At 33.8% G+C, this 25523-nt stretch overlaps 1 protein-coding gene across 2 annotated transcripts in view; it reads right to left on the bottom strand.

Annotated features, from left to right (window-relative positions):
• Window positions 1-25523, bottom strand: part of FAF1 (Fas associated factor 1) — a 401623-nt gene that overhangs the window by 223818 nt on the left and 152282 nt on the right. For both annotated transcript variants that reach the window (XM_081307503.1, XM_081307502.1), the window contains 3 exons: window positions 22075-22166; window positions 17595-17686; window positions 260-365 (listed from right to left, as the gene is read on the bottom strand). In XM_081307503.1, the coding sequence (XP_081163629.1) occupies window positions 260-365; window positions 17595-17686; window positions 22075-22166 (290 nt within the window). The remainder of the gene's footprint in view (window positions 1-259; window positions 366-17594; window positions 17687-22074; window positions 22167-25523) is intronic.

Genomic DNA, 25523 nt, shown 5'->3' with positions numbered 1-25523 from the left:
ATAATGTATTATTCTTAAGCAGGGTTTTAAGTAGATGAGTTTAAGAATTATCAAGAGCTCCCATTTACAACATATCTTTCTGGGTCAAATCATTTAGTATATCTACAGTAATCACTGATGTTCCAGTTAATTAAAATTAAGAACCCAATAATGAAACATAAAGAGAGTTTCCAACCAGAGCAGATAAGCCCTCTTTTAACAGGGTCAACATTAGCTATAATGAGCTACCTTTATTCCTTAGCTGTGAGACATAACTCACCTCCTGAATGGTACTGCTTCCTGAGAAGTTCAGGTTGTACTCCCGCTGGACTTCTCGGTGGGTGATGATCAGCATGAAGTTTTGATTTAATGACTCCTGCAGGGCACTGAAAGGGTTGAAAGAAAAACAAGGAACTCAGAGATGAACAAGTTCTAGCTTGCTTTACAGCTAGCTGCAAAAACCCCAGGAGTACCCTAACCTCCACACAGGCATGTCTGGGCCCAATGTTATCATCTTTTCAGCTCCTAAAGGCAAGAGAGCAGGCTGAGAACAACCAAGGGGAGCTAACCTGTTAACTCCTTCTCTACCAAAATGTTTTTAAACTTCAATTCTAAATACTTTGCATACATACAAAATTTCCATGAGTTATATGCTTCTGTCTACATACATATTTCCTCTAAAAGAACCAATTATCAATTATGTCAAATTCCAAATATGCTACTAAAACAAATATGCAAAGACTGGTTCAATCTTAAGGTAGAAGCAGCTATACTAGAATAAGTATGAAATTATTGCTTATACTCATGAATTTATACAACAATAGAAATAAGATTTCTGTCAAAATTCAGAAGATACTGAAATATATAGAACTTTACACCAAAATTCCTTCACACTAATTCTGCTTTCATTTAGGACCCAGCTATACAGAATTAAGAAATTAAAAAATTCTAAGCAACGTTTTAAAAATCCCATTTCTAAGTTCCAAAATGTTAGAAATCTATCAGAAACAAACAATTATGATATTTAGCCACATAAATTAAGAAAGGTGTCACAATTCTATTTTAATGTCTATTAATTATTAAGACATACTATCTTTAATCTAAGGTTAAAATAAAAGTCTATTGCCTATTATATTCAAATAATCTATACTTCCTGCCTTGAGTGTAGTTTTGACAATATTCTGGCTGTGCTACATGGCTCTGGCCTTCATAACTCCTCCTTTGCCCATCTGAAACTTTGTGATTATGTGATAAACATGCACTCAACATAAAGATTAGAAGCTGTTTGTTCTATTGCCTCCTGTAGAGTTCACAGGTTAATTACAGACTAAAAATACCTAGGAAGCACTAATATATATCATGAAATATCACTGATCAAAATCAAAAGAAATTCTACCAGGTTTCTTGAGGCAAGAATCTCTGTCATTGTATCCTTAGATCTTAAACATAAAATCGGAACACTGCAGATTCTTATTGAATAATGAATAAGTTGTGGATGTCCACAATGTAAAAGTCTGATTCATCCTTGTGTCTCAAACAACAATGTTGTCTTCTAAAAAACTACCATTAGAGTTAAGACATTGATTCATTTATTTATCAGCATTACTTCAATGTTTTGCATTATTTCAGATACAAAGGAAATCAATCCAAACAAGAAAAACTCAAGTCTAAGTGGGATAGGTACTACTGAGAAGTTGAAAGCACAATGAAACCTGAGAAGGAAGTACTTTACTCTACCTCAGTAAAAAGATTAAAGAGTTATGGGAAAGCTTCAGAAGAAAAGACATATATAAGTTGAAATATGAAAGATAAGTAGGAAGTTAAAAGTCTATCATTCAGAAGGGATAAAAAAGTTTTGTTTGTTTTGTTTCAGTAAGGGAGAAGGTAGCACTTTTTTTACACAAGGAAACTAGGGGAGGGACATAATATACCCATGTACTTACTAGACACCTATGTATGTTCATGACATTCTAGTTGCTAGGGAAATAGTGGTGGGTTAAAAAAAAAAAAAAACATGGTCTCTGCTTTTGTAAAACTTACATTCTAGTAAAAGAGACAAAGATCAAGTAAATGAATATATAATTTTAAAGAATGTTAAGTGTTGTAAAGAAAATAAAACAGGATTATAAGATACGAGATAACAGAGGGTCAAGGTCAAAGGAATTATTTTCCACAGAACAGTTAGAGAATGCATCACTAAGGAAGAGATATAACTTGAGGTTGGTATGATAACAAAGAGACCACAAGGGTCCAATCACATAGGTCCTTGTAGCAACATTGGAGGTTTGTTAAAAGAAAAGTAGTTGGGGCTGGGGATGTGGCTCAAGTAGTAGCGCGTTCGCCTAGCATTCGTGAGACACTGGGTTCGATTCTCTGCACCACATAAAAATAAAGATATTGTGTCCACCTAAAACTAAAAAATAAATATTTAAGAAAAAAGAAAAGTGGTAAAAGCCGATATATATTTACATCTATTTAAGATTACTCTGGCTACAGTGAGATGAGAGATATAGGAAGACAGACTGGAAACTAATCCATAAAAGAAGTGATGGTGTTGGACTATGATGGTAGAGTTAGAGATGGAAAGGAGTTGTTCAATTCAGAATACATTTTAGAGATAGAAGCCAGAAAAATTTCATCACTTCTCAGTGACAAAAATTAGGGTATTACCACTCATCTTTCATATTTCAACTTATATATTATATGTCTTTTACTCTAAAGCTTTCCCCTCTTTTACCCTGAGGCAGAGTTTAAGTACTTCCTTCTCAGTTTTCATTGTGCTTGTTTCAATTTCTCAGTAGTACCTATCCCATTAGATGAAATGTGAGAGAAAAAGAGAACCCCAAGGTTTCTGGTTAGAGCAAAGAGAAGGATGAAATTTCATTTAACAAGGAAAATGGGTGGGGAAATTGAGAGTGATGTTTTAGATATATTAAATTTGAAATGCCTATTAGGCATCAAAAAAAAAAAAAGTCACAAACAGTTGAATGTAAGAGCCAAAAGTCAAGAGAGGTCAAAGCAAGAGAGTTAACGGTATACAGACAATATTTAGACTTTGTGCGGGGCTGGGGATGTGTTCGATCCTCATCACCACATACAAACAAAGATATTGTGTCCGCCAAGAACTAAAAAATAAATATTAAAAATTTCTCTCTCTCTCTCTCTCTCTCTCTCTCCCCCCCCCCCATTCTCTCTTTAAAAAAAAAAAAATAGACTTTGTGGCCAAAAGAAATCACCTAGGACAATATGTTATCTATAGAAAAGCAGAGAGGGTGAGATGGAGCCCTTAAGGAATTCCAGTCACTTGAAATAAAGCAAAGGGGAAGGGGTCCTTTAATGGAGTTTGATAGTGAGATAAGAGAAAAATCAAGAAAGTCTAGTATAAGAGAACCAAATGACATAACTGTCTCAATTAGGACATGCTCAATCACACTAAATGCTACTGCTACATTAAGTGCAATAAGGCCAGGAAAATGACCATATTCATTTTTCAGAGATTATACTCTTCTGATTTGCCCTTAATTACCAGGGAATTGAACCCAGTAAGATTATATTTCTGCTTCCATTGAGTTTATTGAGGGATGGGTAGACAAGCATACTTAAAAATTCACTACTGGGCTGGGGATGTGGCTCAAGCGGTAGTGCGCTCGCCTGGCATGCGTGCAGCCCGGGTTCAATCCTCAGCACCACATACAAAGAAAGATGTTGTGTCCGCCGAGAACTAAAAAATAAATATTAAAATTCTCTCTCTCCCTCTCCCTCTGTCTTTAAAAAAAAAAATTTAAAAAAATTCACTACTGTCATGTGTAACTAATTAAAATAAATTAAAAAAAGGAAAAAATTCACATAAGTTCACATATGGTACACATGGTACCATGTGCTTTTAAAAACTCTAATACCGATCTTCTTAATGTGCTACACACACCAAAAGATACTTAAATGAGACCATCTATACTTTCCACAGAATCCAGCATAATTTGCAAGGATTTTATTGCTAAAATGTTATCTAAGCAAATTGACTCTAATTGCTGAAGCTAATGGAAAAAAATAGGGACTCAGTTGCTGTATCCAGAAGCAATTTTTTTCCCTCACAGTGCCTCCTAATGTCCTAATGGTTGTCAAGATAACCACAACCATCAACAATCACACAGGCTGTCTCTCAAGTAGCATTTCAAAATGCAAATGCTACTTCAACTTTTGATTTTTAAAGTCTAAGAAGGATGATCAGCTGAAATAGCTAGGTGAGAAATAATGAAATGTTTTTGTTTTAAATGGCATGTTTTCTCTTCAAGAGATGATAAAAAGTGGCAACAAAAGAAATGTAAAAACTTTTAAAAAGCAGTTTAAATTCTAACACACTGCAAGAAATAGTTTTGTGAGAATAAAACATAGGTCCCTCCTCATTGTTCTTTTTTTAAATTTTTTTTCTCCATTATTTTTTTCAATTGAGATATTTATGTTTATCAACAAAGACATGGTTTGGTTTCTACAAAACTTTGCTCTACCTTCAAATACAGACTGAGATTAATATTTAAAATATAATCAAAACCATATACATTTGTCCCCAAACTCTGAGCTAGTGGCTGTTTGGGATGGGATGGGATGGGATGGGATGGGATGGGATGGGATGGGATGGGATGGAATCATAAGCACGTAGGACAGAAGACATTTTAACTCATATCATCTCATAATTCTTCTAACAAGGTTTTTGTTTGTTTGTTTGTTTTTTGTTTTGTTTTGTTTTTAAAGAGGCTGTGTCTTGCTATGTTGCCCAGGCTGGCTCTGAACTCCTGAGCTCAGCAATCATCCTGATTCAGCCAGGATTACAGGTGTGCACCATAACACCCAGCTAATTTCTTAACACTGGGGAAGAATATGTGTAAGAGAGGGAACACTAAAATAAAGACAAGACAATCAATTTCCTAACATTCTTAGCATAACTAAGCATTAATATCTAAGCCAAAAACAGCTCTCTTCTTTGTCCACAAGTCTTGGGTTTCCAATATTCTTTCATTAGAAGAATCTATTATCTATGCCTGAGAAGATCACCTACCAATTTAACTATAAACATTTATCAGGAAAAAAGATAAATCTGTAGTTGAGGCATTTTTATACATGTGAATGTACAAAGCCATATATTATTACCCTTCACGTGTCAAGAACTGATAAATCAGCAACACTAAGAAAATAAATATAAGTCTTTATTGTCTTGACTGAATTTATTTTATATTCAAAGAGCATTTCAGCAGGCCAGAAAAGCTCAGGGCTATATTAATATATATGATATATTGATTTTTTTTCAAGGTTAACTTATAGCTGCACTGTAGTAGTAAAACCATCATTTGATCACCATGTAGTTACAGACCTATCATTAATTCCTGAAGAATAAAGAGAAATGGTTTCTCCTCTGCAGGCCCATTTCATAGTGTATCACATTAACAGGTTAAGGAATCTTGAACTAAGAATAAAAATATCATCGAGGAATTTCTTCTCCTGCAATTTCTTGAATCCAGAATTCCCTCTGAAAGTCTTCAGTGGGCAGATCTAACCAGGCTGAACCATAGACTACCTATTAAAACATTAACTGTTCTAGGGCAGGAACTCACTATTATAAAGTCTAACCTCATCAAAACTAACAACTAAACTAGAAAAGATAAAGATAAATTTTCAGGGCTGTTACAGACTAAAATGTTTGTGTCCTACCCAAAATCCATATATTAAAGTCCTAATTCCCAATTTGATAGCATTTGGAGGTGAATCCTTTGGGAAGTAATAGGTTTAGATGAGGTCACTAGGATGGTGCCCCATGATGGCACTAGTGTTCTCATAAAACGATTAAGAGAAACCGGAGCTTTTTCTCTCTTTCTGCCATGTGAGAATACTGCAAGAAGGCAGCCAAGACAAAATGAAGGCACTCTCAGAAACTGAATTTGCTGACACCTTGATCTTGGACTTCTTCCAGACTCTAGAAATGTAAGAAATAAGTGTCTGTTGTTTAAATCCGACAGTTTCTTGCATTTTGTCACAGCAGCCCAAGCTGACTAATGTTAAGGGACCTTAGTTAGGGCTTCTGTATTCACAGAACTCAAGTAAAAGCTGTCATCAGTTCAGTATAGACTTCGAAAGTGGCTGCTTGTTAGACACCTGTATGTATACATCCAAATTAAAACCTGGCTCATTAAAATCCATGGTAGAAAACCATATACTTCTATCAAAACTCATACATAACTTTGAGACACTTAAGAATTGTACATTTACTTTATGTTAATTACATTTCCATAAAATATTTCAACCATAAAAAATGCTTGAATAAACTGATAGCCACCATCTTCCCAATTCAATGGGCCCAATTTGGGAGGGAGGGTACTGGGGACTGAACTTAGGGGCAACCACTGAGCCACATCCCCAGCCCTATTTTAGATTTTATTTAAAGACAGAGTCTCACTGGTTGTTTCACGCCTCGCAGTGCTAAGGCTGGCTTTGAACTCTCGATCCTCCTGCCTCAGTTTCCCAAGCTGCTGGAATTATAGGCATGCACCACAGTGCACAGCTTGCCCAATATTTTTTAACTTCAAAAATACAACACACTTTTAATCAGTGTAAAAGGGAACCATGGGCTTGTTGCCATTATGACTTAATAATACTGTATGTCTAATGACATCTGTGAGTTGTCATCAGTGAAATTATGCTTCTTAAAATCAATGCTGCATGTGTAGTTAAAACAAGTTTTTGTTTTTGTTTTTTATCAATACAGAGATAGAAAGTCTCCTTTTGTTCCTGCTGTGTATATGTGCTACTTCTTTTCTTGCACTGGATATTTTAAATAAAAATATCAATATAAGACAGGATTATCAGGTTATTTATACTAGATTTTATTTTTTAAATATGGCCTGATATTGAAGCAAGAACATTAATTTATTTCAAACACCTATGATTTATATAATAAAAAAGTAAATAATTTTAAAATACATTATTGAATTTTTCATTTACACTTTACATCTTTCCAAAACACACTAGAATTTTTCTCTTTTGTCTCTTTAGAATATGTTGTGATCTACAATGATCTTTTTATCCTTTTAAATATATCTGATTTTAGATTAAAAAGCATGACACATGGCAATTTAAATTTCCATTCTAAACTTACAGAGTCATATGAGCTCTTGTCAACAAAAGACTAAATTTACTATAATTATGGATTATTTACACTAAAACAAAATAAGAAATCAATATGTAAATGTAATGTTTGTTGTAGCTAATGCAGCCAGCAATGACAGATTAGGTTCAAATAGCAATCAGTTTGAAAATCTGGCACATATGTAAATGAACTAGGGGCTTGATGTTTACACATGATTGTATTTCATTCAGGATTTTTAAAATGTCTCAGGAACAGCATAAAAATAAAATGTTAATCTTTCCACTATAAATATTACTTGAGCTATTATCATAACTGAAACTAGGTTTTGTTCCTGTCCAGCTAAACTAACATACGATACTAATAATTTTGAGCTGTAGATTACATCATTCTTAATTAACACTCTGCTACAGTTGTTAACATCCTCCAAGACACCATGTTATCATCACCACAAGTTCTGTAACAATCTTAAAACCATGTTTAACGAAGGTTGGCCTCTTACTCTGCAGCTACTTTTAATTGCTTTCTTTGCTGGCAATTAAATATGTCTAGATAAACAAACATTTTGTTTCACATAATTCATAATAACATTTTTCCTAATAACATTTTTTAAGATGATTTCAAAGTTCAGGCAGCCTTTTGTCTATGATTACTGTTTATCAATATAGTGATATATTGGATTCAGCAAAATGCATTAACCAAAGTACATAAGATTAATCAAAATGTGGTAATTAGTAGTGATGGTGATATTTTGTGATACAGTAAAACTGTCTCAATATAATTCCATCCATCTAGACTAACTATGAGGGAAAATTTATATTTACAGATATATTGATTTTTGTTTCATGAATTAGTGACCAAGTTTCTTGCTGTCCATTAAATCAATCAGTTCCCTCAGTCACAGAGAATACCTGCAGTTCTTTTTCAAAGTGTGATGCTAACAAGCTAATCTCAGTAGTCACTGACCTATCAAAAGGCAGTAAACTGTAATAATAGGTTTGGTACATGACTCCAATTAGATGTGTTGTGGTCTCCATTGATGCTTTAATTGGGGACAAGTTTCTTTTTCCATCCAGAATGCATAACTTTAGGGAAATGTCCTCTACTTAAAATGAGCCACTTTCATGGAGCTCCTTATTAAGAAACATTTACCAACCCAGTATTTTCAAATTTTACTTTCACAAAGTCTAATAATAATGCCCACCTGAATTAAACTTAAGTTGAAAAGCAATCACAATAATGTACTTGAAATACTGATTATATCAACTTATAATGGAGAAACATTTTGAGTCCTACATCAAACAATGCTTTGTTCTAATTATAACACTTGTGACTTAAAGTATCTTTGCAGATAAATATCCTTTGTGACAAGAAAAAGTTGTTTTGTAAGGTATTTTGGAAGAAAAAAATATAATTGATTTAGTCAAAAATATTTACTTGGATACATAAAGCATACATAAACTGTATAGGTCATTGAAAGGACTCTTTTTTACTGCCACACTGCAGGAAAAAAAAACCTCAGAAAATTGATCACTGAAAAGCAATCATGAGGAAGAAACACAGAAAAAAACTGCAAATGAAATTATATCAATTTGGAGAAATTACATAGTTTGAAACCTATTTTTTCCAGTTTGAAAATAAAAATATTTAAAAATCTCTCCCACTGGCAGTTGCCTACCTATGTATTCCTGAACACTGCACCACTTTACCCATCCATATAAAGGACTTACTTACTGCATATCTACTGTGGGCCAGGAGGCGCTGCTGTTGGTTTACTTCAATACATAACTAGATTTAAATGAGATTTTTATGTTGAGGACCATTCTTTTGAGCAACCACTGAGTTATACTGAACAATTCATCTCTAGGATGATCAAGGCACATGATGAGTGATTTGGAGTTAAGTCCTGGCTCATCTATTAACTAGCTCTGTCACCTGGCAAAGAGAAACTACCGAGTACCTGCAAGGTGCCAGGCCTAATGCTCATAAATGTTATCTTATTTAATCACACCTGCTCCCCAAAGTCCTGTATTAGAGAAATTATTATCTTGAACATTCTCAGGGAAGATGCTAGGGACTCAACAGACTATTTAACCTTTTCTTTCTGCACCCCAGTCATAAAATGGGATTGGATTAGATGGCTGCTTTAGCTTTTTCCAAAGATGATATCCTAAAACTTCCTTCTCTAGGAAGAAGTCAGAGTTCTTGGATGTGACTTTGCTAATGTTAGGGGAGTATACCAAAAATTGAAATAGTCAGATACAGACAAAGGGGTGAAAAATACTATAAAGATTAAGATTTGTGCATAGATTGTTTGGAGAAACAGAAGTAGGATGGGAACTATTTTAAAGTAACCTCAGAATGTCCTTCTCATTATCGAATCCCACAACATTCTTTGGATATCTTTCTTAGTTGGACTAATGGGACAGTAAAGTGGCTAGAATTACCTCAGTCCAGGATGAGAGAAGTGGGAATGAGAAAAAGAAAAATATATATACTATGAGGGAATTTTTTTTTTTAAACAAGAACATCTGTAGCATTCCCCCTTCTCCATTCTAGATTTGTTTCTATGTGAGGGAGAAAAGAGCCAATTAGGACTATTCACAAGGTCAGATAGTATTATGAATTCAGGAATGAGACCAGCAGCTTCCTCTTTTACTTCCTGTGCCACAGTTCACTAAATTCTTTTCCATTTCTCACTTGCTGTGGAAGATACAAACATGGAAAAAACTTGTCATGAGATCTCTAAGCTGTCTTTCCTATGACTAGGTTGATGAGGCAGGCCTGTTGCATCATGCTACCAGGCTCTGCAGACTAAGTCATAACTCTATATGTTATCAGAGTGTGGGATCCTAAGATTTAGAATTGGAGTGAGAGTAAAAAGATCTCATTTAAGACTCAGGTCTAAACCACTAGCTCCATTCGGTGCTTGCCCAGCTATTAAAGCAGTTTTGTTTTCCAATTTGGCCATTGATTTTTCCATATATAATCCACTGCTAAGAAACCAAGAAGGGTGAATGATATCATGAATGCCTACAAATCTAGAAAAGCCTCATAACCTGGGAACAGTGGTGCACGCTGAGGCACGAGGATTGCAACTAAGTGAGATACTGTCTTACAAAAAAATAAAAATAAGGGGCTGGGGATGTAGCTCGGGGGTAGAGTGCCTGAGGTTCAATCCTCAGTACCACTATTACTACCAAAAAAAGAAGAAAAGAAAGGAAAAGCCACTCTATTTTCAGGTAGCATCTGAGTCCAGACCTGCAGTAACAGTGATGGACCTAAAACTCAGCTATTTTGATTCACTACTCCTCAACAACTTGCACAGCACCCAATGAAAAAACACAATAATTGTATTCTTAATTCACAACTACTGTCACCTTCTCTCCCACCAACAGTTTTTTTCCAAGCGGGGAAAAAAGACATAATGGGAATTGAACTCAGGGGCACTAGACCACTGAGCCACATCCCCAGCCCTTAACACATATATTTAACAACAGTCGTTTACTCAAATATCACAGGAGTCCCAACTAGCACCTGAATTTACTTTGGCTTGCAGAAACAGCAAATAATTCAGAGCCACAGTTGAAAATAACTTCACAATATAGAGATCACATGAGATGGTCATGCACTTGACTATATAAGACGAAAGCTCAACACTCTCACAGAAGTCAATAAAAGATTACCATGGCCCTGCTAGAAAAGAATTAAATAAATGTCTTCATAATAAAAGACAGTCTTTACAAATGCTTTGGTCATAGTCTGTAATATATGAAAATATCCAGCTCCATTTTAACTATGTAGATTTTCCTCCCTTTTATGGCATGTATCTCTTGTTTGTAGTTGTCCCTTTTACCATCAGTAGTTGAGACTTGACCTTTTATACTGGGCCTACTAGTTGAAAGTTTTCATCACTTATTAGACTGTGAACAAAGCAAGTTGCAAAGACTCTCTTTTATTAGCAAAATATCCATTCAGCCCTTTACTAACAAGGTGATCATAGGCAATACCAAGCAAGAAATGTCAAACCTTCTTCAACGAGATTTATACAAGGTCTTAAGGCTCTGGCACAAGCTAAATCTTCTGCCTAGAATACTCTTAACTCTTCCCTTCACTTAAATGATTCCTTGATCATTCATGTCTCAACTTAAATAGTACATATTCAGAGAGGCCTTTCCTGATCTTAGAAACTTCCATTAGTCACCCAATTACTCTTTATCATGTCATCTTATTTTGTTTTTCTGCAAAGTACTTAGGATCACCTCTTTTTTTCTGTTACCTTATTTATAAACAACCCCAATCACCTCTACACATATTACAACCCCCGTCACCTCTACACATATTACAACCCCCATCACCTCTACACATATTACTCTGTAAACTCTGTGAAAGCAGGGACCTTGTTTATCTTGTTCCTCATTTTATCACTAGTACCTACAACAAAGACCTAAACACATTATAGGAATATACTCAGTACATATCTAGTTAATGAGTGAATAATTGACACTCTTCATGTGTAATATGACAGATTCTCCATTTATCTGAAACACTTTATGATAAGCTTGACAACAGTAAAACAACCAGTAGACAGAATACAGATGATAGACTCCCTCCAAAATAAAACTCACTTTGCTCCATTAGTCATGAAACTTTTCATATTCATTACAATAGATGTTTACTACAGACTTCTTATAACACTTTTAAGTTTAGGGAGATGCTCAGTAAGAATACTCTTATTCTTTATAGTTTAGGATCTAGTTGGAGAGATCATCATACATCAAACAGTATGAGGATGAAGAAAACTAAGGCTCACAGAAGAAACCTGTAACCTGAGGCTACGAAACTTATTGTAGGTCATACACAGAACAAACTCTGTTTAAATATAATGTCAAGAGTTTCTTTCAATACCCCATACCAGATTGGGAAAAACCAGAGGGAACACTGGGCAAAGATAAAGTCTAACTTCATGTCAAGGAGTAGCAATTGTCTACTTCCTTAAATTTATGAGATATTTGTCCTTTGTTAACCAAATATCTAGTCTCTGCTCTTCAGCATTAGAATTCCACTCCTTGGCTTAGATGTCTTTTAAGAGGCAAATATTCTTAGGAATATTTGGAATGCACTTTACAGTATGCATTCCAAAAATATTTCCAAGTATCTACTATGTTTCAGACACTCTTTTGACTGCTAGGGACACAGCAATAAACAAAAGTGTCTTGGTTTTTTTGTAGCTTTACGTTGTGATGAGATAGACAATAAATGTGAAAGATTTGGTATGTGACTATGATCGGTCAATTTCTCCTTATAATTCTGCCAAATTTTGCTGACTTGTTTACACAAATTTACAGCTGTCACATCATCTTGTACTACAATGCTCATAACTTAAATTTAAGTGATATTAATATCACTTATCAAATACTTAATACTTTCTTGAAATCCTTATTCTCACTATCACACGATTTCTATTTCAGTGTTGTCTACTTTGTTACAAACCATTACTATTACAGTGCTGAAATCTAGAACCCAAAAATATTGCCCATTTGGCATCAAATCTTTTTATTCTTTTCTATTCTTTCACCTTTCCCACTGACTCTAAACCTACTAGCTAACTTCATTTTAAAACTTAATGAACTCCACCCCTTCTTCCCTGCTACAGAATGAAATGTATCCCTTTAAAATTCATACATCCAAGCCATAACCCTCAATGTGACTGACAATATTTGGAAATAGGGTCTTTAGTAGGTAACTCAGGCTAAATGAGGTCATAAAGATGGGGCCCTAATGTGCTGGGACTGAAAAGGATCAATATCTCTGGAGGTACCCCTTCCCTCTCTCCCTCTTTTCTCTCTCTCTCTCTCTGACACACACACACACACACAGTTTTTTATAGAAGACTTAGATAACTAAGACACTCCCATACCCCTTTTTGGTTGTCAGCCCTTTTTTGGTTTCACTTGTTAAAATTTTTCCTATTTGCTGTTTCTTTCTCCAATAATTATCCAGTCTCTAAACACTACTTTTTCCCTTAGTAGTCAAGTTTTCTGAAGATAATATTAACTCCTTAATTCTCACTTATCCCTTAAAATCTACTATATTCTAGTTGTCCTTTACACCTTTCTACCAAAAGTGATTTTAATAAAGTCATAAATTACTTATATATGTCCACCCAATGGCCTTTTTAATAATCATCATCCTATAAAATGTACCTCAGTATCTTACAATATCATTCATCTGAGACAAAAAATAAAGGTACAAGTATAGATTTTTCAGGACGATAATTAGCTCAGTTCTAGAATTTAACTCTGAATTAAATACAAGATGCAAAAATGTCAGGCTTCACATACAAACTGGACATTCAAGTTTGTAAATAAAAACTAGACTGTAGAAAATGAAAGGTTGAGGAGCTGGGATTGTGGCTTAGTGGTAGAGCGCTTGCCTGATGTAGAAAATGAAAGGTTGAGGAGCTGGGATTGTGGCTTAGTGGTAGAGCGCTTGCCCGACATGTGTGAGGCACTGGGTTGGATTCTCAGCACCATATAAAAATAAATAAATAAAATAAAGGTATGTGTCCATCTACAACCAAAAATAAAAAATTAAAAGAAAAAGAAAATGAAAGATTGAGATAAAATGCCAGGGAGAAGGTACAATAAATAAGAGGATTGCTAAGAATAGAACTCTCAAGAACACTAATATTTAGAACAGGTGAAGAAAAGAAAAACTTACAATGGAGATTCAATGAAGCAACCTGAATTTAGAAGGAACTAGGAATAAATATAATCTAAAAAAATTTTTCAGAAAAGGGAAAAAATTTTTAGAGGCCTCATATCTTCAATGAATAGATTTACACACTTTTTGAGGACAGAGCTTTTCTTTATCCAGTAAGTAATCAAAAAAAGAAAAAAATCAATGAGCTAAATCTTTCCTACAATAATATGAAACATGTAGTTTTTTTAACCTTTCTAATTTTCCTATGACTTATAATTTAATTTGCAGCTGTGCCACAGAGGCCTCAGCCTCACAATTAATTAGTGAAATCTGATTTTCCCCCCTTTTTGAGACAAGTCTCACTAAGTTGTCCAAGCTGGCTGAATTTATGATCATTTCACTCAGCCTTCCAAGTACCTAGGATCACAAACACATGAAGCTGTGCCAGCTAATTTATTTTTCAAAAGTCTTAAAATGCTTTTTAACTGTTATAAAGATCATGACTAAAGAGTTTGCTCTTAAATTCTCAAAAAGTTTGAAATTCTGTTTTCTAAATGTATAATTTACTTTAAAATGATTTTTAATTCAATTGTAAGTGTTCATATGATAATTTTGCAACTCTAGTACCTTTTTTCTTTCCCCAGAAATTATAAATACAAAGACTCAATTACCAAGCACCCCCTAGTGGCAGTAAAGTCAAGAAGGTTTTTTAAAAATAATTCTCACCAAAATTTCAGGAGAAAATGGCTTGTCAGTAAATAGTTTAAGAATTTGGTACTTTATGTTTTATTAAATTATTTAAAATTTACTTAAGAGTAAATTTACAAACTGAAAATTCATGAATATTCTTGAGAAGAATCATAGTAGGTGAAATAATATAAATAAACTCCCTTCAAGAGTATGTATTGTTTTAGAGAATATTAATACTTTATAGGAAAAGAACCTTATGTTTGCTATTGCACTAGAATTGGAATGGTGGTATCTAGGAGCAGAACCTTATCAGCGTTGTTGCATTATAATTACTTTATTCTACAACTACCACCCCCACCAATCTAGCAACATCCACTGAACTGATTCCAGAGAAAAATGTAACAAAATATCAATAAAATCAATTAAATATAAAACCAACCACCTAAACAAAATAGTTTTTTCACAGAATTTATTATTTTCATAATTTGAAATGGTATATAACTCTAGGAAATTTTTTTGTACACTATTATTTAGATGTCAAAATTATTTTTATTTCATGAAACACCAAATAAAATGAAAAAAATTACAAGTTAAATTAATTATTAGTGTTAGCTTTTAAGGTTTTGTTTTTTGGAATGATTTCCATGAGGGTTGAAGATAAAGCTCAGTGGTAGAGCACTTGCCTAGCATTCAAAGGCCCTGGGTTCAATCCCCAGCACCATAAATAAATGAATGAATTTATTTCCCATGAAATGAGCACTGAAAGTATGTTATAAAAAGCTAATTTCTTGGGGGTGGGGTTGTGGCTCACGGGTAGAGCGTTGACCTAGCACATGCTATGCCCTGGGTTCAATCCACAGCACCACATTAAAAAAATAAATAAAGGCATTGTGTCCAATTACAGCTAAAAATTAAATATTTTTTAAAAAGCTAATTTTTACTTATACCAGAAGAGACAGTGGTAAGGCTACCAATAAATAAACAAACAAACCCTGACTTTTTAGTTAGGTTTTACTAAAATGTATACTAATGTGACTTTTATAACAGCAGGAATCTACATATCCCCTTTTTACATTGTATCTTTTGTTGGCCTTTGAACTTTTCTCTTATTGTTTCAACGTAAGAAATGGCATCATTATAACTTGATAAAAATCCATGAAGTCAAATAGGAAAATACTTCTGTGCTTTAGTTCTCATTCTCTAATAAACACTGCCATTTCAGCAGTATTGTAGGCCCCTGCTTGCCTAGGGACCGAGTGATTAGCAATAGGAGGTCAGCCACATGGCAATGAAGAACATTTCCATTAGCCTAGGAAGACATTCTGATAAATCGGTTTAATCATGCTATTGGAAAGCACAAGATTATAAACAATGATGCTCCTGTCTGCTTTTAATGATGTGGATTACATACTATATGACAGTGATAACACTTTGTTAACTAACTTACAAAATAATGTTCTACCTGACTAGATACAGAATCACACTTACAACTCTTTGTCATAAGCTCATCTGAGTTTTCTATCAACATTACTATAAACACAAGGATTATGTTTGTAGTTTGTACATTTGTGATTATTTGTGCATATTCCACTTTTTATTTATATGATCTACATATAGAAGATGAAGAGCAATACAAGAAATTTTTATATTCTTAACCTAGAAAAAACTATTTACAGACTATCAAATATAATTATGCTAAACTTAACTTTTCAGTTCAGTGATTTTCTACTTTGATGAAGCCAAATTTAAGATTCCCCTCTCTCTCTCAGTACTTACCTAAAAATGAGAATATTTGGTAGATGACTGGGGAAGAACTTAATGATACTCAAAGCTTAGGAATACAATTTTTTCTAGCACATAAACTAAGCAAATCCACACACCAAGTTGTATTAAAAAGAGGAAAAGAGGTCAGGCCTGGTGGTGCTTGCCTGTAACCCAACAGGCTCAGGAGGTTGAGGCAGGAAGATCCCAAGTTCAAAGCCAGCCTCAGCAACTTAGCAAGACCCTGTCTCAAAACTTTAAAAACAAATAAATAAAGGGGGCTGGGAATGTGGTTCAGTGGTTAAATGCCCCTGGGTTCAATCCCTGGCACCAAAAGAATAAAAAATAACTAATGAATTAAAAATCAATAAGAAGAAGAAATGTGTATAAAACTGAAAATTTAAAAATCAACTGTAGTTATGGGGTAATATTGTTTAAAAGACTCACAAAATTATTATTCTATCAGTATAATCAGTTACCGCAGATTATTTGCTTCATCTGGCAATAATAAATTTAATGTGCTATTAAATACTAAAATCTCTTTAAAATTCCATAAATGTGTTGAAAAATGAAAACAAAAAACAAAAACAATGATTTCCTCTATTTCTTTTTTTTAACATTTATTTTTTAGTTGTAGGTGGACACAATACCTTTATTTTACTTTTATGTGGTACTGAGGATCAAACCCAGTGCCTCACGCATGCTAGCCAAGTGTTCTATCTCTGAGCCACAGACCCAACCTAATTCCCTCTATTTCAAAGAGAAAATAATCTTAATAAAAATTTTATGTCTGTTTTCCCAGTTTTATTCTTCAGAGCCCAAAGAATATTCTTTAAAGGTATGTCTTCCTCCCTTTCCCCTAATACTGGAGTTTGATCTCAAGGCCTTACACATGCTAGGGAAGCATTCTAATACATCCTCATTCATTGATTCATTCATTCATTCATTCATTTTGATACAGGGTCTCTCTGGATTGCTAGTCCTCTAACTTATAATCCTCCTGCATCAGCCTCCCACCCAAGCAGCTAGGATTATAGGCACCACATCCTAGTTTAAGATATATCTTCTTTTGCAATGAGAGCTCAGAGCTCCATTTATTCTTTCTCTTCCCTCTAACTCTAATTCTTCCCTTTCAACCAGAAAAGAGTCATTATAACTATTTTTAACATACTGGAGTTTTACTAAAGATTTTCTTTGAGTAAGAAGATTCTGCCTCTAAAACTAACAAATTATCCAGACTAGATAGTTATAGCTTAAAGTAATAGCTTAAAGCAATTTAACAATCAAACTTTTCACTTCAGATTCCCAGGAAAAGCAAACACCTTACCCAGCATGACTAGATGATGAAGGTGGTGGCAAATCTGGTGTAAGGACATAAAGGCTGTTGTTTTTTGGCAAGTGTAGGGATTTTAAGACCGTCTGAAAAAGAAAAAATAAACAAACATTTGTTGATTTATGGTTTTTTTTTAAATAATACTTGAAAATTTAGCAATTTTCTAGTTTGACTTTTTGTCTTTTGGAAATTTCCTAAATAGGGTAATACAAAAGTGCTGAATACAAATAACCTAGTTTCTCTTGTATATATTATAAATTAGTCAAATTATGACTATTAAAGTAAAATGTAAATTCTTTAGCTCATGAAGAGTTACAAATGGATAAACATACACCTGAGACTCATTTAATTTCTTCACTCTAGAAGTATATGTTTGCAACTAATATGCACTGATTCCAGAGTCATTATGACAAATATTAGCAATGAAGATTTTCAGAAATCATTAGACCTAAGAAAGATAAGATAATAGAGAGCACCTCAAGCTAATGATTCTGTAGATAAGGAGGAATTACACCCTGAGAGGTTACCTAACTTGTATATAAGGAAGTATTAATTAGCTCAATTTACTCTTACTCTAGAAACCTTTCCTGTTAAAGCTCTCTGTCTGGAGGGAATAAATTACTCTTGAGCCACATCTGACCTACCATCTAAATAAACCATACACAAGTTTATTACATTTCTTGGCTACAAAATTCAAACATTTCAAACTCATAATATGATAGTAAATACTTGCTGAAATACTTTTTGGGCAGCAATAACATTAGGAAGTATATTTTACATCACAGCTCAAGACATAAACTTATTCAACAGATATTTTATTGTGTCACATACTCCTTGATAGGATTACTCCAGCCATGGAGGATAGCACTGACTAGAATAGCCTAAAATAAAATTCCAGTCTTACATTTTGCACCCACTAAATAGAAATGTCTACTAAACATTCAAGTAGAGAAAGTAAGTAAACGACTGGATATAGAAATTCGGAATTCAAGACACATCTGAAATGGATATATAAATTAAAAAAATATAAAATTACAGGAAAGAACAAAGTCATCAGCTGAGAGTAAGAATGAAGGGTAGTGTAGATAAACCAAGTATACACATTAGGATTTCCTAGCAACATTAAGGAGTGCTCTGAAAATCATGATCATGAATTTAAAAATATACTATCAGGATGATTTTGTTTGTCTCTACATTTTCCTATACGACACAGAAAAGCCAGAGAGTTGGATTTAGTCAAAGTAAGGATTTCAGTCGAGCATGAGGCATATGTATGCAAGAAAATTATAATGACTAATCATGAAATTTAATCTAGAGTAAAATGTGGAGAAAATGATATAATGAACATGAAAAGAGGGAAGAAAAAATGAATTGGCAATATAAATTGGGTTAAGAATTGTTGGGATTAGGATATCTAAAATAAGTGAGCGAGAAAGATGAGAGATGATCAGCAAAAAAAAAAAAAAAATGGGAGCTTGAAATTAAGATAAGAGTTGTCATATTAAAAGATGATAAGACCACAGGTCTGAGCTAAGTGGAGAAAGATTTTTGTAGAGGAGATATTTATGGAACTAAAAGGTTAAGGTATTAGAAAAATCATTTACATTATATTAAGAATTAGGAAACAGTAATTATAAACCAGACACTAAAAATTATCAGGAAATAAAGGGTAATGACTTCAATAAGTAGATGATATAATCTTTTGACATGAAAATCCAAAGTCAAAGGAATTTTACAGAAGAAAAACAGATAAAGGTCTAGAAAAAGAAATGAGGAACAATGAGGCTGAGGGAGGAGAGAAGAGGATAGCAAGTTGGGAGGTCAGCCTGGGAAACACAGAAAGACCCCATTGGAAAAGATGACCTCTGTCTTCAAGGGAAGAGTTTGATAATAGAAGGAATTATGCTAATGATTAATTCCTTCCACAGCAAACCTCTGCATGTAGCAAAAAAGTTTAAGACATCATAGAGGAAAAAGGACAGAGACAGGTATGGATGTGTAGGGACTATGAGGATTTAAGTGAGGAATGACTTGGGAATCTCATACTCCTTGCAGTGATTGACGGGGGGGAAAGGTGTAATGAAATTAGTCCAGACTAAATCAAAGCAAATGATAATACAAAGTTAAAGTATTAGAAAGCAAGGAATGGCTGTTTAGTAATACTTCTTAAGCGTGCAGATGGAGGTAAGGACTCCTAGGAAAGAATGATCTTACATAAGCAGGGAATAAGAACTTATTCTTTTTTGCGCTACTAGGTATTAAATCTGGAGATGTTCTATCACTGAGCGCTATACAGCCCTTTTTATTTCATTTTGAGACAGGGTCTTACTAAGTTGTCCAGATTGGCCTTAAATTTATAACTTCTTGCCTCAGCCTCCTGAACAGCAGGGATTATAGGCATGTGCCATGGCAACCAGCTTGAAAGTATTACTGAAACAAAGGCTATGTTAAATATTATAACACACAGCTTAATCAACATTTTCAAAATGATTGCCTTAGCCAGTGTAGTGGTGTGTGCCTGTAATGGCAGCTACTAGTGAGGCTGAGGGAGAAGGATAAGAAGTTGGAGGTCAGCCTGGGAAACATCAAGACCCCACTGGAAGTGGGGGGGGGGGTGTTTCTCTTCAAAAACTACTGAAAATTCCATGCAAGATTTTTTCATAGTCACAAGTTTCTAAATAAAAGAATGAATAAATAATATCTATGTAAATGATTACATTTTGGTGTTTTACTTATTTTTGTCAAGACTGTTAGTTCATACTACTCTCTTTTTTTTTTAATAAATCCATGTATAAACTAGAACAGCCAGAGGCCTGAGCTGTATGTAGTTCAATGATAGAGCACTTATCTATCATGCATGAGGCTCTTTTTTGATCTCTAGCATTACAAAAATAGAAAAACCACTTAGCACCAGTGGTCAGCAAACTATCAACCACTACAAATTCAGCCTGTTAACTGTTTTTGTATAGTCTGAAAGTTAAGAATGATTTTACATTTTTAAATAGTTGGGAGGAAGAATATCAAAAAGAAGTATATTCTCGTGACATGAAATTACATAAAATTTAAATATGTTGTCCATAAATAAAGTTACACTGGGACAGAATTATGCTTGCTCTTTCACATATTGTCTATGGCTGCTTTCATTCTTTCTTGACAGCCAAGTCAAGCAGCTGCAATAGAGACCTTAAGGCCCACAAAGCCTAAAATATTTATTATGGTAGTTTTATACAGAAAACAGTTTGCTAACTCCTAACTTATATCTAAACTTTAAATATTTTGTCTACCTGAAATTCCTGTAAATAACTTATTGAAATACTCTCCATATATCACATGAACTCACATATGACCTAAAATCACAATGACTATCTGAAGCTATTCACAGAGAACTGAACAAAAAGTTACAGATTCTATTTATGCCTGATTGTAAAAATATTGACTCAGTAACAGTATGGGAAGAGTCAATATATTATTTCTATCTCAAACATTTACAACTTTAGATTTAACTCATTTCTTTTCCTCCGTCCTCACTCTTTCTGTAAAAAATAAGGTGTATGAAACATTTTATACCCAAGGCTACTAATACATGCCTAAGAACAGAAGCTATTATCTGAAAATTACAACATTGCAAATTCTTAAAATATTATTTTAAGAAATATTCTATCATTTAAATTTTCTAAGTTTTAAGTTTCCCATTATTATCTTTGTTTCATAATTTACACTTGCAAAAATGTATACATTGTATGAGGGGCTGGATGTGTAGCTCAGTTGGTAGAGTGCTTGTCTTGCAAGCACAAGGCCCTGGGTTCAATCCCCAGCGTGCCCCCCCCCCAAAAAAATGTATATATACATATACACACACACATTGTGTGAGACTTCTTTCAGGTAAGTAAGTAATTGTTCAATAAATTATCATTCCAGAGCACTCACTGACACTCTTAAGAAGTTTGAGAAAAAGATGGACATCTTAAAAAAAAAAAAAAAAAAAAAAGAGAGAGTGTTAAAACTCCTATAAAATACTTAGAAAAAAATACTCCACATAATATTTTCATTTACATAACTCATTTAAAACTCTTTTGGTTTAGTACAAAAAGACTTTAGCTTGAAAATCACTGTGGATTACATAAACAAAATTACTATCACCAAATCTATTTCTGGCATATATAACAATATTAGTTAAAATCAATTTTTATATACAAGTTAGTCAATTGCATAATTTAATTTTATTTCTTGGCAATTTAGACACTCACACTGGCCGTGTACGATGGTGCATGCCTATAATCCTAGTGACCAGGGAAGCTAAGACAGAAAGATTACCAAGTTCAAGGCTAGCCTCAGCAACTCAGTGAGGCCCTAAGCAACTAAGTGAGACCCTATCTCAAAATAAAAAGGGCTAGGGATATATACCTCAGTGATAAAGGGGCCCTGAGTTCAATCCCCAGTACTAAATACCAAAAAAGCAAGAAAAGAAACTCACACTGTCCTCCACATCTCCAGTTTTCCAGCCTTTTAACAGCATTTTAGACACAGGAATCTGAAGTTCATTTTCTAGAATCTGTTTAATTTCTCCTGTATAAATAAGAAAAGACCAAAGATTACCAACAAAAAAACACTGCCAACATTTATCCATAATAGGACTAGCATTAATATTTCTATACAGTATACAATGACATTTTTCACATGCATGATATTTTTAAAATTTAGTCCAAACTTCAAATCTCCTTGATCAAACAACTTAGTGCCCCCTTGAAGAACTCAGGCTTCAACATTAATTATGCAAAAATCCACAATTAATTAAATAGTTCATTAATTAATGTACTAATCTGTTTAAAAGCATGGCTTCTAAATAAATAGATATCAGTGACTGGGGGTTTGAATAGAGAAGCCAATCAATTGACAATATCTATCATGTGCTCAGTATATGATAGGAGTAGCAAATAAAGTAATAATAATAATAGTTCATAGAGAGCAGGTTTTATAATGAAAATCTATGTTGAAATTTTATTTTGGGAAAATAAAATAACTTGCCTGCTCTTATTTCTGCTTCTATAAAATGGAAAAGAATATCACCTATCTCATCTATCCATAGGATACAAGTATGAAAGGAGATAATATACCTTAAATAAGAAGAGACTGAAAAAAAAAAGCCAATGCATATGATCTACAAGACAATTTAAATTTTATTGAAGAGTAAAGCAAAAGAATTTCAGAGGGCGGGGGGAAACTAGAGATGAAACTTAAGGAAATTCTATTCAGTAAAGATAAGAAATTGAAAGGTTTTTATAAAAAAAATTGCACAAGATGCTAATGAGAAACAGTGAGGAAGCACAATTTTTCCATATTTTTCAGAAATTCTTTTTCACAAATCACATCTACTTACAAATTAATGCTATGAGCTCTCATATCATGCTATTTGAAACAGAACATTGAATCAAAATATGCAAATCTGTCATATATCTGCTTATACTGGATTGCTGCTGGTCTATAATTTTAGAGTAAAAATATTTTAATTTCACTTAAAAATAACAGAAACATCTGATCTAGTTAAAGAGGGAAAATAATTCCATGCCATTAAAGGAAAAGCAAGAGGAAAAAAACTTATGCTGCATAAGTTCTATGCAACACAACTGCTGAAGTAGGTAATGCTACAACTTGCCTCAGTGACAATTTTTACTTTCCAAAAGAAAGTTCCTATCTGGACACTTTGGTTAGTGCCTCGCCATCATAAAAACAATTCTAGCTCAACACTATATTTGTAGAACAAACTTTAATCAACCTTGTCATTCAAAAATGTCACTGCTGACAAAGATTAAGTATCATTCTGTTTACAGAAATAGTAAAAAGGTAAGCTTTATTTTTCATACTAAACACATATAAACATTGCCCTTTCATTCAGGCTAAGGCTGGTATTTCTGGAGCTGTGACTGTCTAGAACTGGGCATATGCATTTGCAAAAGTCTGTTCAATGCTTTCTTCTTCTCAGAAACATACCTCCACCTGACACCTCCTTCTTACAATCTTGAAAACAAAAAAACAACCATAAAAAAAATTTAGCTTAAAGTCTCAATTACTGGGGGCTGGGATTGTGGCTCAGCCATAGAATGCTCACCCAGCACATGTGAAGTGCTGGGTTCTATCCTCAGCACCTCATAAAAATAAATAAATAAAAATAAAGATATGGTGTCCAACTGCAACTATAAAAATATTTTTTTTTAAAAAAGTCTCAATTACTCTTTGCAGAAAGCCTGAAGAATGAGACCAAAAAAAAAAAAAAAAAACTTTTGTTCACAAGACAGGAATAAAAACCAAAGTCAGTTATCTAATCTTCTTTTCTCCTTCCCCTTACTGCTATGTTTTCTTGTCCTCTAAGAATTCTACTACAATTCTCACTATTCTGTTGTTTTTCTATGAAATCAACTTTGTTAGCTTCAGAATATGAGTTGAGAGCATGTGGCATTTGTCTTTCTGTACCTGGCTGATTTCACTTAATGATCTCTTCTTTCATCCACTTGGACACAAATGATAGGATTTCATTCTTTTTATGGCTGAATGATATTTCACTGTGTATCTATATCACATTTTGTCTACTCACATCCCCACCAGTTAATTTATATCCCCATTAAGAGTGACAGTTCCCCTTTTCTCTTCATATTCACCATCATTTTTTGCTTTTTCATTTTTACAGGTTTTCTGACTGGGGTGAGATGTTATCTCACTGTGGTTCTAATTTATATCTCCCTAACAATTAGTAATGTTAGCATTTTTTTCATATATTTTTTGGCCATTTGTATAACTTCTTTCCAGAAATGTCTAATGTCTACTCAAATCGGGCCTCCACTTTTTTCTTTTTCTTTTTTCTTTCTTTTTTTCTTTTTTTTTTTTTTTTACAATGGGGCTCTCATTAATTTGTCCAGGATGAACTTGAACTATCTGGCTCAAAAGATCCTCTTTCCTCGGCCTGCACCACTACACAGGCATGTTCACATGTGTGAGGACTGGACACCGAGAGCTTTACATCTGAGCTACAACCCCAATCCTTTTGATTTTTTGAGACAGGGTGTTGCTAAGTCACTGAGGGGGTCCTGCTAATTGTTGAGGTTGGCCTGGAATTTGCCATTTTCCTACCTCAGCCGCCTGAATCACTGGAATTGTATACGCCACTGTGCCCAGCTATTTGATATTTTATTTTTTAAATTTTTTTAATTTTTTTTTTTTGAGAGAGTGAGAGAGGAGAGAGAGAGAGAAGAGAATTTTTTAATATTTATTTTTTAGTTCTCGGCGGACACAACATCTTTGTTGGTATGTGGTGCTGAGGATCGAACCCGGGCCGCACGCATGCCAGGCGAGCGCGCTACCGCTTGAGCCACATCCCCAGCCCTAAATTTTTTAATATTTAGTTAGTTAGTTAGTTAGTTAGTTAGTTAGTTAGTTAGTTAGTTTTTCGGCAGACACAACATCTTTTTAAATTTTATTTTTATGTGGTGCTGAGGATCGAACCCAGCACTGCGCTCATGCCAGGCGAGTGCATTACCGCTTGAGCCACATCCCCAGCCCTATTTGATATTTTAAAAATCAGATTATTGGGTTTGTTGTTGCTGCTGTGGTTGAGGTTTTTTATTTTTTATATATTCTGGATAGTAATCTTATCAAATATTTCCAAAATCTTTTCTTATCAAAGTTTCCAAATATTTTCTCCCATTGTTTAGGTTGCATCTTCATTATAATTAGGAGGGGTAAGTTCTAATTTTATACAGCACAGTTCGGTGACTATAGTTTAACAACTTATTATATATTTTATGAAGAACTGAAAGGACTTTGAAGGCTCCAAACACAAATAAATGATAAATTTTTAAGGAGATGGAAATGCTAATTATTTACCCTGATTTGACTATTATACACTATATACATGTATCAAATTACCACATT

This window comes from Spermophilus citellus (genome assembly GCF_964194105.1).
Source record: "Spermophilus citellus genome assembly, chromosome: 9".
In the NCBI taxonomy this organism is placed as follows: Eukaryota; Metazoa; Chordata; class Mammalia; order Rodentia; family Sciuridae; genus Spermophilus; species Spermophilus citellus.
This window is presented reverse-complemented; position numbering and strand designations above follow the sequence as displayed.